The sequence below is a fragment of the Mytilus californianus genome, unplaced genomic scaffold (assembly GCF_021869535.1).
Source record: "Mytilus californianus isolate M0D057914Y unplaced genomic scaffold, xbMytCali1.0.p SCAF_8, whole genome shotgun sequence".
Taxonomy (NCBI): Eukaryota; Metazoa; Mollusca; class Bivalvia; order Mytilida; family Mytilidae; genus Mytilus; species Mytilus californianus.
Window position 1 is genome coordinate 102221274 of NW_026262734.1, and position 13871 is coordinate 102235144.

Sequence of the window (13871 nt, forward strand, 5' to 3'; positions counted from 1 at the left end):
GATTTATTACAACCTTTTGGAATTTTTGGTTTTCGTTGCTCGTCAACTTCTTTATCTCTTTGGTTTTCCATCTGTTTTGATTCGAGCACCACCTATTGGTCTTACATATAAAATAAACTCTCATCAAGCGTATTAAATTAATAGCTTGGCAACTTTAACTTCGTACTTTATTTGACCTGTTAACGTTTTTGATTCGAGCGTCACTGGTGAGTCTTATGTAGACGAAACGCGCGTCTGACGTACAGAAATTAAAAGCCTGATATCTTTTATTAGAATTTTTTGTTGTTTTTGTGCTTATGCCGATCTGATAAGCCAAGCCATATCCAACTGATTTTTACAGTTTGTTATTATGATTGCTGTTACACCATTGTCCCAGGTTAGGGGGATGTTGAGGACTCACAAACATGATGAACCCCGCCACATTCTTTATGTGCCTGTCCCTAGTCATGAGCCTGTATGTTATATGTTGTTGTTGGTTGCTGTCTGTCATAATTGTTTTTCGCTGATTGTTAAAACGTAAATCACACCATTGCTTTTCTCGGTTAAATGGTTTTACATTTTTGTCATATCGGGGTCTTTTGAAGCTCACTTTACGGTTTGGTTTTGCTCAATGTTGAAAGCCGAACGATGACCTACAGTTGATAACACCCACGTCATTTGGTGGATACTCGTCTAAATGACAATCTTCCCACATCTCTATCTGTTTATATATATAGGGATAGTTGAAGGTTTCTGCGTACGACATGTAAAAGTGGATAAATACCACGAGATTATGTGCCCTACCTAGTCTGGCTATCTGGACCATGAAATATTCGTCGTTGCCTGTCTTTGTTTGAATCTTTTTGGAGGAGTCAGCTGAATATCATTCAAATTATCAAATCATTATTTTGTGATTAAACAGATCACAATCATAAAGTGTACACAACTTTAGTGTCTCGACTTGTGTTCACTGAAAGTTAACGACCTAGAAAAATCATGAATAGAGTTGCGTAACTTGCATTATAACCTCGTGTAAGCTATGAGGAATAATGGCAGATCACACTCCTAACATAAGCGACTTATTTGAACCCTGTTTGGACTAATAGAAATAGTTGAAAAAATTTGAACTTTAGTACTTTTTGTTATATAATTGATTTGAATAAGGTGTTTTTCTACCGATTCGGAATAATCTCTGTTGTGAGTGATGTGTCTGGTACTATCAATATTTGTAATGCATATATGATGTGTACGTTATTAATTGCTTGTTATTACTTTTTTATTAACTCATAAGTTGAAAACAAACTGACGACGCTATGATAAAAAACGAAAAACGACCAAAAGACAAAAAACACTATAAAAACACAATATAGAAAACATAAGACTGAACACACGAACCTCATCGTGAACCGGAGTTGATCTCGGATTCTCCGGAAGGGTAAGTAGATCCTGCTCGACATGTGGCATCTGTCATGTTGCTCATTTAATACAAGCCCGGTGATAAATTCAATTCGGTAGGTCACATTCGGCGAAAAGACAACGGGATTGTGGATACGACAAAGGGATCATATCCGTAGTCATCTGCGAAACAGATATTCCATAATGGTCAACCAACTTGTGATGGCGTCTGTAAAATGATCAAAGAGATGATTTCAACTTTACGACTTGGAACTTTTGGTTTAATAGCTTTCTTGTGAGCAGCAGCTCTCTATAAAAAGGAAATCATCATGATAGGAAATGCGAGCTGTGGAATATCGTTTCTACTGGGATATATACACTCTATGTGCTGGTGCTGCTGGAATGTTTCAACATAGAAATAGAAAATTTAAAATTTGGAAACTGAAATCATCTTTTTTGTCGTTTTTTTTTGTTCTCAACAAACCCTCATTGTCAATTGCTAGATGTAAGTCAATATGAGGTAGACTTAAGTTAATCTGTTGTTTCCTTTATTTCAAGTTCGATAGGATAGATGTGTTCAACATAGTCACTAAACTTTGAATTATTTAGTGAGGGGCATCATCCATTTAGCAAAAAGTGAAAATAAAGGATAATGCAAGATTCTTTTCATTCTTCCTAAGAAGTTCCTGTATGAAGTCAGCCTCATGTGAATAAAAGAAAAGGCCGGCAAGAAGAGCAGCACTGTTTGATGAAATGCCGATTGTTTATTGAAAAACACTTCCTCCAAACGTAGTAAATATGTTGTCAATTTAAAAATCAAGTATCTTGATAATGTCAGTTTCAAAGATTTTGTTTTAATCAGTGTTTTTTTTTTTTACAAAGCACGATTTATCCCTCCTTAAAACAAGGTACTTGTATCAACGTTAGTCATTCTTTTTTATGAAACAAAGCATAACCAATTCTTTCATATTTTCTTTTAGTTTGGAATGGGGAATACTTGTGTAAAGTGCAGAAAAGTCAAATGTTTCAATACTATTGCAAGAGGAAAGAGACTTAGATTGTATGTTCTCTCATGCCGATCCTAGAGTAGGTAGTTTCCCATATAACTTTAAAGGCCGGCTTTTATTACTGATAAAATTGATGTTGATAATTTAGAAATAGGTGTCGTAGATCACCTGGTATACCCAGTAATATAAAGTGTAAGGGCATTTAATAATTTCGGTACTAGTATCCAATACAGTTAAGGAAGATCAAGTTCGTCAGCTTTGGGTGAAATTCCAAAGGTACATTGGACAGACCTATGATCATTCAGGATTCATGGTCATTGTGAAGGTATATGTTGAGTTTCTAAGTGAATTGGCAATACCTAAATCATTTATGAGTAGTTTATATAATTTTGATTTACACACAAAAACAATGCTGTCTGTGTTTTTATCTGCGGGGGCAACAACATATATGTCATGGAGGTAGGTCAGGCGCTTTGCAATAATTGGGTCTTGAAAGCATGTTTATTCAAAGACCTATTAAGTTTTTAAATCTAATTTGTATCAACGACCTCACAGCTATAACCCATTCAAAGGGCAAAGAGTATCAACGTCTTCTTTTTCGCGTTTAGCCATTTGCCTGACATATTCATCGACTGAATCCATCAGTTTTTTGAAGTTGTGTTTCCATTTGATGGATTTAGACTCACGATATTTCGGGTCCTTTGATCTTACATTTCGTAGAGAAGTGTTATTGACAATGTTCATGTCATCAGTAATAACGTGGCTAGCCAGATTATATATGTATGGTGAGCTAGCACAGGTTCAACATGTGCAATCAGAAGGTTTACACTTGAAGGAAGTCAATATTGAGATCCTCAAACATGTATTTGTATTTGAAAATTTTAAATGCAATTGAATTGGTATAGGTATAAGAAATGATAAGTACTGACTAATCTTTAAAAAAGGAAGGTATTTTCGAGTGAACTGATTTATCATGAATGATGTTGGCCAAGTTAATGGCATCGAGAACTTTGTTGGCAAAGCAAAGATTTTTGAAATGATCTTTTCTCTTTTTCAACTTTTCCCATGCGAAAAGGTCTGTTACTGGCAATATCCGAGATGATAGCTATAAGTTTGTATTAGTTTGAATGGGGGTTTGTTACAGTGGTTTCTAAAAATGCGTTGTACAGATAATGAAGTTTTGAAAGGGGTAGTGATGAAACCCAAAGGCTTTTGTATAAATGCAGCAAGTCATTAATTGTGGAGACATCATGGAGAGTATGTGATGTGTAATGAAGTTGACCGAGCTACAGGAAGGACTAGATAGAATACCTATACTATCAATGTTGTCATTGCAATCATATGGTGTCGCAGATCCCAATTTTTGAATCCAGTAGTCTTCCGTTTGTCTACGAAGTTGTTGCAAGGTTTGGATTGTTAGTCATAGGGTATATTTTTTCGATGATGCTAACTTGCATAGAAAGGATTGAATGATCAAATAAAGTTTAAGAGTATTGAGGACCAAAAAACAAATCAGGCAGGTTTTGCCAAATAAAGCTAAAGTAATCTAATTCCTGGTCTAGAAAATCTTTAGTATTTCGAAAAAATCAAAGTTTTGTAAACTGTTGATTTATAATTATGACCATATCAATGATTATTCATGTAAACAAAGAAGTGCTGAGTACTAGGCTTGTCAATAATAGTCAATAAATCATAATGCCAAAATTCTTACTCTACTTAAAACACTCTTACTTTTCCCTGTAGCTCAATTACCTTAATAAAACATTGGTCATCGTTGTTGTTTTCTATTGTTCCTTTGCAGTTTATCCAAAATTCACATGTACTGAGCATATAGCATTAGAATATCTTCAATGTTAGAATTTTGACAGCCATATCGCATACACGTCTTTTTCCAAGAAATAAATGTTATTCATGTTATTGAACAATTATTATCAAAACCTAAGCAACACATACTCACGTATAATATTTGTTATGGAATATAAAATATGAGGCGGAAGATACCAAAGGGAGATAAAAAACTCATAAATCTAAGAAAGGACTACAAAACCATAGCAAAAACAAATGACGATTAGACAATCAACAGTCAATAACACACTACAGAGAAAAAAACTAAAAACTGAGCAACAATAAGGAAAAAGTCGGCAAATTTAAGAGAACATTTGGTTCCCATAGGACTGCTGATTGTCAGTTGAAAAACACTTCATTCCCAAACGCAAATAATTTGTCGTCAATGAAAAAATTCTTGATGTCAGTTTCAGAAAAAAATTGTTTGAATCAGGCTGGTTTTTTATGATTGATCAAAAACAAGATATTTATATTTACGTGGGTCATTCTTTTTCTTATAAAACAAAGTTATATTAATTATTTCAGTCTGTCTTATAAAAATATAATACTGATTTTAGTGCTTGATTATGGTGATCTTTATGGAGCATGGTGGATAATGCCCCCTCTTGAATGGCCGGCAATTTATGTTTCAGTATATTTTACATTCATTATACTGCCTCCTATTGATTTTAAATGCTTTTCAATTACGTATTGGATTTGTTCGATAATTTGGAGTGTTTGATGTAGAAGCCAAACACATTTTATGTTTCAATACTTATCTCACGAAACAATTTCAACGGAAAAGAGATATTTTCGTCTAGTTTTTGTATAATTGTTTCTCATTTTTTAGCCTATTTAAGCTAGTCACCAAATTAAGGGTTAAATACGATACAATTATTGTAAAACTATGAAAAACGTACAATGGCGTACAAGGGCAGTAAGTAAGTAAGTATGAGAGAAGTAGTGACTGAAAGTCGTAGACAATTTTGTTTGTTTGTACAAACTCATACAAGAAAACCATATTTTTATTATGATCCGATTTTCCATTTTGGGCGCTCAATTGTTTTTTGTCCCTTTCAAGTAATCATTTATAAAAATTCTTCCGAAAGTTTAAGGACGCCTTCACGAGCTGGTTGACCATTATAAAATATTTGTGTCACATATGATTGCATTCATGTAGCAATTCTTGAAACGACAATCCCGTCCTCTTTTCCTCGATCGGGACATTATCTAATGAAATATATCAACATGACGGGTGCTGCATTTTGGGAAGGATCTGTTTACCATTCCAGAATACCTAAGATCATCTAGGGGTTTGGCGGGGTCCGTGTTGCGTAGTCTTTAGCTTTCTGTGTAATTGTTTGTAGACTTATTTGTTCGTTTTTTGCCATGACGTTGTCGGCTTCTCTTCGTTGTGAATGTTCCATTTGTATCTTACGCCTCTTTTTGAGAATTTTTACTTTTTATAACGGTAAATCAAGCATTAGCTACTGAACTGATGGTTCCCACAGGGGCTTATAATTTAACAATGGCGTATTGTATAATCGTAGCTTAGCAGTATAAGTGCACGAATCTAAACACGTTTTAAAATATTGACTAAATACTATGTATGTCCATTGCATATGGTTATGACACTAAAATTACAACTCGGAAAATTTGTCTACAAAGGGCATAAAGTGTTTTCATTTGTCATGTCTTTTCATTTAAGAATAGTTAAGTTTTTGAAGGATGAATGCTAGTATTAGTTCATTTTAATATTTCTTAAGAAGGAATAAATAAAATGCCGTTGATCAAATACAGTAACGGGATAAAGTTAAACATTTAGTACATACTTGTCAGAAATTAATATTTTAAGGCGATTTGGAGTAAGTTTCTAAATATACCAACGCATATTAAACATGTTAAATAAAGGAAACAGTAGTATACTGCTGTTCAGTAGTCACAAATCGATTAAGCAAAAAATAATCCGGGTCACAAACCAAAACCGAGGGAAACACATCAACTATAAGAGAAAAACAACGGAACAACAGAAACACGGCTACAAAAACAAACGCCAACATACATAGAAACGGACTATTTTATAATAACTGCCATATTCCTGACTTGGTACAGGACATTTTAAGAAAAAATGGTGGGTTGAACCTGGTTTTATGGCTAGCCAAACCTCCCGCTTATATCAGATAGCATCACATTGTCATAACTGATAAATAAAGAAGCGCCCAGACTGTATATAAAAAATCACCGATTCTAAACAAGTTGTGGATGAAATATATAATACCAATTTAACAGCAGCAGTGACTTTGAAATATTCTTGAATAGCCGATTTGAACTACAAATGTTAGCCGACTCCATCTAATCTTGAGCAAAATCCCAGTTAAATTCAATGATATTATTCGTCGAGCATCGACAAAGGCATTTGAAATTCATCTATCTTTAAAGATATTTGTTCTTTTTTTTTATCTTTTTTCTTCGTGTGTGTGTTCTTTTTTTTTTTTTTTTGTAACAATAAAATGTTGATATCGAAATTAATCAAAAATTAACAGACTGTAGCTATATAAATAACTCTATATATTCGATGTTGTTTTAAATAAACCAAGCTAGTTTCTTTCTATCCACAGCAACTATTCTATGTTATTATGTTTTGATCCAACTAACATGATTAATTAGACAATTTCGAAAACCATGAGAGCAAAAGCTAACTAAGATCACAATTCCTGAGTGCTGCTGAAGATCAACTTGGCCGGAATTCGTAATAGAAAGAGATACATAGTAAATAAGAAAAACCAGATTAAAAAGAGAAAAAAGTATATATTAAAATATCATTTTAATTTTCAATGTACAATAAAACAAATACCGATATATATATACAACTCGTCTAAACATCAGCCCAACAATGTTAGATCTGTTAATTTGCTTTCGCAAATTTTTTGTTCTTCCCTCGCCGGGATTTGAACTCATGCTACTGAGATATCGTGACACCAAATCGCCTGCACTGTATATATGTATGGCCTACGTTAAAAAAGCGCTGACAACATCACGACTAAGAGATAAAAACCAAAAGACAGACAACTTCCCGGCCAAGAGAAAAAAAAATACAAAAAGGCAACATAGAAAAAGATGGAGCATTACTAACTCCACCAAACTAGTGAGGAAATCATGTTTCCCGGAAGGGTAAGCAATTCACTCGTTACACCGGTCCTTAAAAGTACACAAAGAATGAAAATTTCAGTTGAGCCCGTGCGGTTAGTCGCATGCGGTCATGTCATGAATGAAGAAAGAAAAAACGCGAAATTGTGGCAATGACAAATGGATGATACTTATGATCTACTATAACAGAAACAGTCTTTAACTGTCAACCAAAGACGACATCAGAAAAATGTAACTAATCCTTATCAAAATAGAGGCAAACAGTAGTTTACTGATGGACGTCTAAACCTTTTAAATCTCTTTCAGGACATACAGATCAATGTTTACGAAGAAAACCTGAGGAAACTATATGAACACCAAAAGGAGCAAGACAGGGTGCGTGAACAAGTTAAGTGTCTCTTGCTCTGCATGCATCCCCCGCCATGCGAATCAACACTTAGTCGGATGTTAACAATAAACTATAAACTATAGAAAAATAATGACTGAGCAACAAGGACTCCATCAGAAATCGGTGGTGTTATAGAATGGTTAGCAGATCTTGCTTCAAATGAGACACATGAAGTGACATACGACTAAGTGTTGATTCGCATGGCGGGGGATGCATGCAGAGCAAGAGACACTTAACCTGAATTGTTTTATATTTTTCATGTAGGGGCCTTTTATAGCCGACTATACTATATGGGTTTTTCTCATTGGTGAAGGCCGTACGGTTGCCTATAATTGCTTACATCTACTTCATTTGAACTTAGGTGGATATTTGTCTCATTGGCAATAATACGACATCTCCTTATTTTTATATAGTAGAAAATAAAGTTTCAAACAATGTCTTGTCATTAACTTCAAATACGAAGTTCAAAGTGTTTTATGCGATACCCATCAATTAACGAAGAATTATAGATTAACTTCTAACACTAGTATATACTACATGAGTAGTATATACACATATACAAGCAAGTAAACTGTGGTAACATCAATGTTCTGAAAAAATATCATTCTCTACACCTTTTTCTTAGAACTGTTCATCATTGTCTTTGATATCGATAACCGGAGTGGTTTATTCAAACAATATATCGTGAAATGTTTGCCAAAAAGACAAATTCTACCAAGCAAGTAATAGGCATTTTACCGAACACTTACCCTACGTAGCATTTCACTGTCAATTTGAATACAAAGTACAAGATCGTGAAATGGTAGCATTTAGAACTACCCTAATGACAAGATCACAAACAAATCACGAAATGTTAATTGTTTTGAATCTATTTACAACACATAGACCGATCACTTTGAACGATTTTCCTACCTCAAAGTACTTTCTTTTTTTTAAATCAAAATCTGCATGATTGCTAAAATGCTGTACGTGACTGGAAATGATAAAAGCATACTGGGATTGATTTTGTACCGCAAAGTGGTCCAATGAATGCATGCTACTGAATGAATCAGTAATTTGAAATTTAGAAAGGAAGCGTTTAGGAATAAAGTTCTTATATGACGCTCTTCTCTTAAGAGGTATTTCTAATGAAACATTAGGTGTGTTTTGTTTTCTAGAACGTTATGTGACAGGAATAAGAAGCTGTTTCCATTCGTTGCGATGGGTGATATAGTCGAGCATTTGGTTTTGTCAGGTTTTATGAACTTTTTCTTAATTTACCTGTTAGTTCATTATTTTTGTTAATACTTTTATGGTTCATTAAATCAAAAAGATTGAATTTCTACCTGTTTTATAGGTCCATCTCAGTCATGCAGATTTTGATGAAATTTGAAAAAAAATAGGCAGGACAGGAGTTTTGAGTAAAAAAAAAGGCAGGATGAGATGATTTGCCAAAAAAAAGGCAGGATGACAATTGATGTAAAAAAAAAAGTTAGGATAAACTAATATAAAAGGCAGGACCGAATAGAGTGAAAAATAAAAAGGCAGGACCGAATAGAGGGAAAAATAAAAAGGAAGGACAAAATTTTTCATCCTAGAACCCCCCCCCCCCCCCCCCATAAAAATCAAAAGGTAGCTCCCTTATTTCTTAAATGTTTGCTTATTCCTGGTGAGAAAACTTCACTTTGTTATCATTAAAATGATCCCCTTATGTATATTCGTCTTTCTTTTGGCAAAAATAGACAAATTTAAAATCATTTTGCATAAAGGAACATACGTCGCCTCCATACATCATAAAGGAACATACGTCGCCTCCATACATTTCTGTCAGAGAATATAGAAACACAACTCCTGTATTGATGTCTTTATATATTTTTTGTTTCAGCTTCGGCATTATTACGAAAATGTAGAAACGGTCTTTCATTTCATGGCCATTTAATTCATGAACAGGAAATTTTCTAAATGAAAACTGCGGATTATCATTTAAAACGATGCTTTAACATTGGTTCTAAAAATTCAAATATAGTAAAAAGTTAAATCACAAAAATACTGAACCCAGAGGAAAATACAAAACGGAAAGTCCCTAATCAAATGGCAAAATCAAAAGCACAAACACATCAAACGAATGGACAACAACTGTCATATTCCTGACTTGGTACAGGCATTTTCTTATGTAGAAAATGGTGGATTGAACCTGGTTTTATAGCGTTAACCCTCTCACTTGTATGACAGTTGCATCAAATTCCATTATATTGACAACGATGCGTGAATAAAACAAACAGACATAAAAATATATTTGGTATAAGGGCCAATTGGATTCTATATCCTATGTCTCTTTAATTCTTTTAGATTTGTATCCGTGTTGCAGCAAAACAACAGAATTAGGAACTTCCAAAATTAACAATTTCTTTTCTTCTATTCGAATTCTATATTTGTAGTAATTTAATCATTTCATGCTAGTCTGCTTGACTGACTTATACGTATTGGTACTTCGAGTAAACCGTGTATGTGTTCTCACATCTACCATGTCGGATTTCTTTGTCCATCTACAGCATGATGTCATGATAACCTTGTATTCATTCTTGAAATTTTCCTAAAAAATATGAGAAAAACTACTAACTAAGAAATAAAACCGATGATACAACTTAATAAAAGCTACATCTGTTTTTTAATGATAAATAAGATATCTTTGAAAAACATAAAAAAAACCTCAAGGACATACAATTATTGTTGTAGACGAACTCGTATTAAATTTTGAAAAATCTTTTACAGCTAAAGTTCCTGTTGGCATATTTGCCGGTTTTCATCACAATTTGATAAGTTAAGAATAAATCTTATGTAGTGTGATCACCTGGAAAGATTCTGCGTCATTAAGAAATCAATATAGCTGTCTACGAGACCAAATGTGTTATAATTATTTGAATTTAGGTACTGTTCTAACTTAAAGACAATTTTGACATTAATGACCAACATTTTTTGATATTTTGCCTTTGTAATACTGATGCAATAAATTGAAAAACATTTCAACCACTGCTTGAAAAAAGGGGGTGGTGTATTAAGGGGACTTTTTGGCCTTTTTAACTTTTTTTATTCGAGCGTCACTGATGAGTCTTTTGTAGACGAAACGAGCGTCTGGCGCAAGTACAAAATTTCAATCCTGGTATTTATGATGATTTTAATTAAAACTCGTGTTTTAAATAGAAACTGACAAGGACAAGGACAAGGACAAGGACAAGGACAAGGACAAGGACAACGAAAAGGACAAGGACAAGGACAAGGACAAGGACAAGGAAAACGACAAGGACAAGGACACGGACAAGAACAACGAAAAGGACAACGACAAGGACAACGACAAGGACAAGGACACGGACAAGAACAACGAAAAGGACAAGGACAAGGACAAGGACAAGGACAAGGACAGGGACAAGGAAAACGACAAAGACAAAGACACGGACAAGGACAACGAAAAGGACAATGACAAGGACAAGGACAAGGACAAGGACAACGACTAGGACAAGGACAAGGACAACGACTATGACAAGGACAACGACAACGACTATGACAAGGACAACGACAACGACTAGGACAACGACAACGACTAGGACAAGGACAACGACTAGGACAAGGACAAGGACACGGACACGGACAAGGACAAGGACAAGGACAAGGACAAGGACAACGACAACGACAACGACTAGGATACGGACAAGGACAAGGACAAGGACAAAGCCAAGGACAAGGAAAGGACAAGGACAACAACGACAAGGACAAGGACAAGGACACGGACAAGGACAAGGACAACAACGACAAGGACAACGACAAGGACAAGGACACGGACACGGAAAAGGACAACGACAACAACAACAACAACGACAAGGACAAGGACAAGGACAACGACTAGGACAAAGACAAGGACAACGACAAGGACAAGGACAAGGACAAGGACAACGACAACATCAACGACACGGACACGGACAAGGACAAGGACAACGACAACGACAAGGACAAGGACAACGACAACGACAACATCAACGACACGGACAAGGACAAGGACAACGACAACATCAACGACACGGACACGGACAAGGACAAGGACAACGACAACGACTAGGACAAGGACAACGACAACGACTAGGACAAGGACAACGACAACGACTAGGACAAGGACAACGACAACGACTAGGACAAGGACAAGGACGAGGACAACGACAACGACACGGACACGGACAAGGACAAGGACAACGACAACGACTAGGACAAGGACAACGACAACGACTAGGACAAGGACAAGGACAACGACAACGACTAGGACAAGGACAACGACAACGACTAGGACAAGGACAACGACTAGGACAAGGACAACGACAACGACTAGGACAAGGACAAGGACAAGGACAACGACTAGGACAACGACAACGACTAGGACAAGGACAACGACAACGACAAGGGCACGGACAAGGACAAGGACAAGGACAACGACTAGGACAAGGACAAGGACACGGACACGGACAAGGACAAGGACAAGGACAAGGACAACGACAACGACAACGACAACGACTAGGACACGGACAAGGACAAGGACAAGGACAAAGACAAGGACAAGGAAAGGACAAGGACAAGGACAACAACGACAAGGACAAGGACAAGGACACGGACAAGGACAAGGACAACAACGACAAGGACAACGACAAGGACAAGGACACGGACACGGAAAAGGACAACGAAAACAACAACAACAACGACAAGGACAAGGACAAGGACAACGACTAGGACAAGGACAAGGACAACGACAACGACAAGGACAAGGACAAGGACAACGACAACATCAACGACACGGACACGGACAAGGACAAGGACAACGACAAGGACAAGGACAAGGACAACGACAACGACAACATCAACGACACGGACAAGGACAAGGACAAGGACAACGACAACATCAACGACACGGACACGGACAAGGACAAGGACAACGACAACGACAACGACAAGGACAAGGACAACGACAACATCAACGACACGGACACGGACAAGGACAAGGACAAGGACAACGACACGGACAAGGACAACGACAAGGACACGGACAAGGACAACGACACGGACAAGGACAACGACAACATCAACGACACGGACACGGACAAAGACAAGGACAACGACAAGGACAAGGACAAGGACAAGGACAAGGACAAGGACACGGACAAGGACAAGGACAACGACACGGACAAGGACAAGGACAAGGACAAGGACAACGACAAGGACACGGACAAGGAAAACGACACGGACAAGGACAACGACAACATCAACGACACGGACACGGACAAGGACACGGACAAGGACAACGACAAGGACACGGACAAGGACAAGGACAACGACAACGACAAGGACAAGGACAACGACAAGGACACGGACAAGGACAAGGACAACGACAACGACACGGACACGGACAAGGACAAGGACAACGACAACGACAACGACAAGGACAAGGACAAGGACAACGACAACGACAACGACACGGACACGGACAAGGACACGGACAAGGACAACGACAAGGACACGGACAAGGACAAGGACAACGACAAGGACAAGGACAAGGACAAGGACAAGGACAAGGACAACGACAACGACAAGGACACGGACAAGGACAAGGACAACGACAACGACACGGACAAGGACAACGACAAGGACAACGACAAGGACAACGACAACGACAACGACACGGACACGGACAAGGACACGGACAAGGACAACGACAAGGACAAGGACAAGGACAAGGACAACGACAACGACAAGGACAAGGACACGGACAACGACAACGACAAGGACAAGGACAACGACAAGGACACGGACAAGGACAAGGACAACGACAACGACACGGACACGGACAAGGACAAGGACAACGACAACGACAAGGACAAGGACAAGGACAACGACAACGACAACGACACGGACAAGGACAAGGACACGGACAAGGACAAGGTCAAGGACAAGGACAACGACAACGACAAGGACAACGCCAACGACAAGGCGAAAACGAAAGACGACGAAAAGACAAATACAAAGACATATTTTACAAAACAATACTGTTAACCAACTAATTTTCGCGAGCGATTTATTTTCGCGACTTTCGCGAGTAGAAAAAAACGCGAATATGA

At 37.2% G+C, this 13871-nt stretch overlaps 1 protein-coding gene across 1 annotated transcript; it reads left to right on the forward strand.

Annotated features, from left to right (window-relative positions):
* Positions 1-2834: 2834 nt before the first annotated feature.
* On the forward strand, positions 2835-13215 carry LOC127712937 (clumping factor B-like; the record flags this gene model as incomplete). Its single annotated transcript, XM_052219526.1, has 3 exons — positions 2835-2840; positions 12634-12771; positions 13042-13215. Coding segments are annotated over exons 1-3 (318 nt in total), but the record flags the coding sequence as incomplete, so codon positions are not given.
* Between the last annotated feature and the right edge of the window lie 656 nt (positions 13216-13871).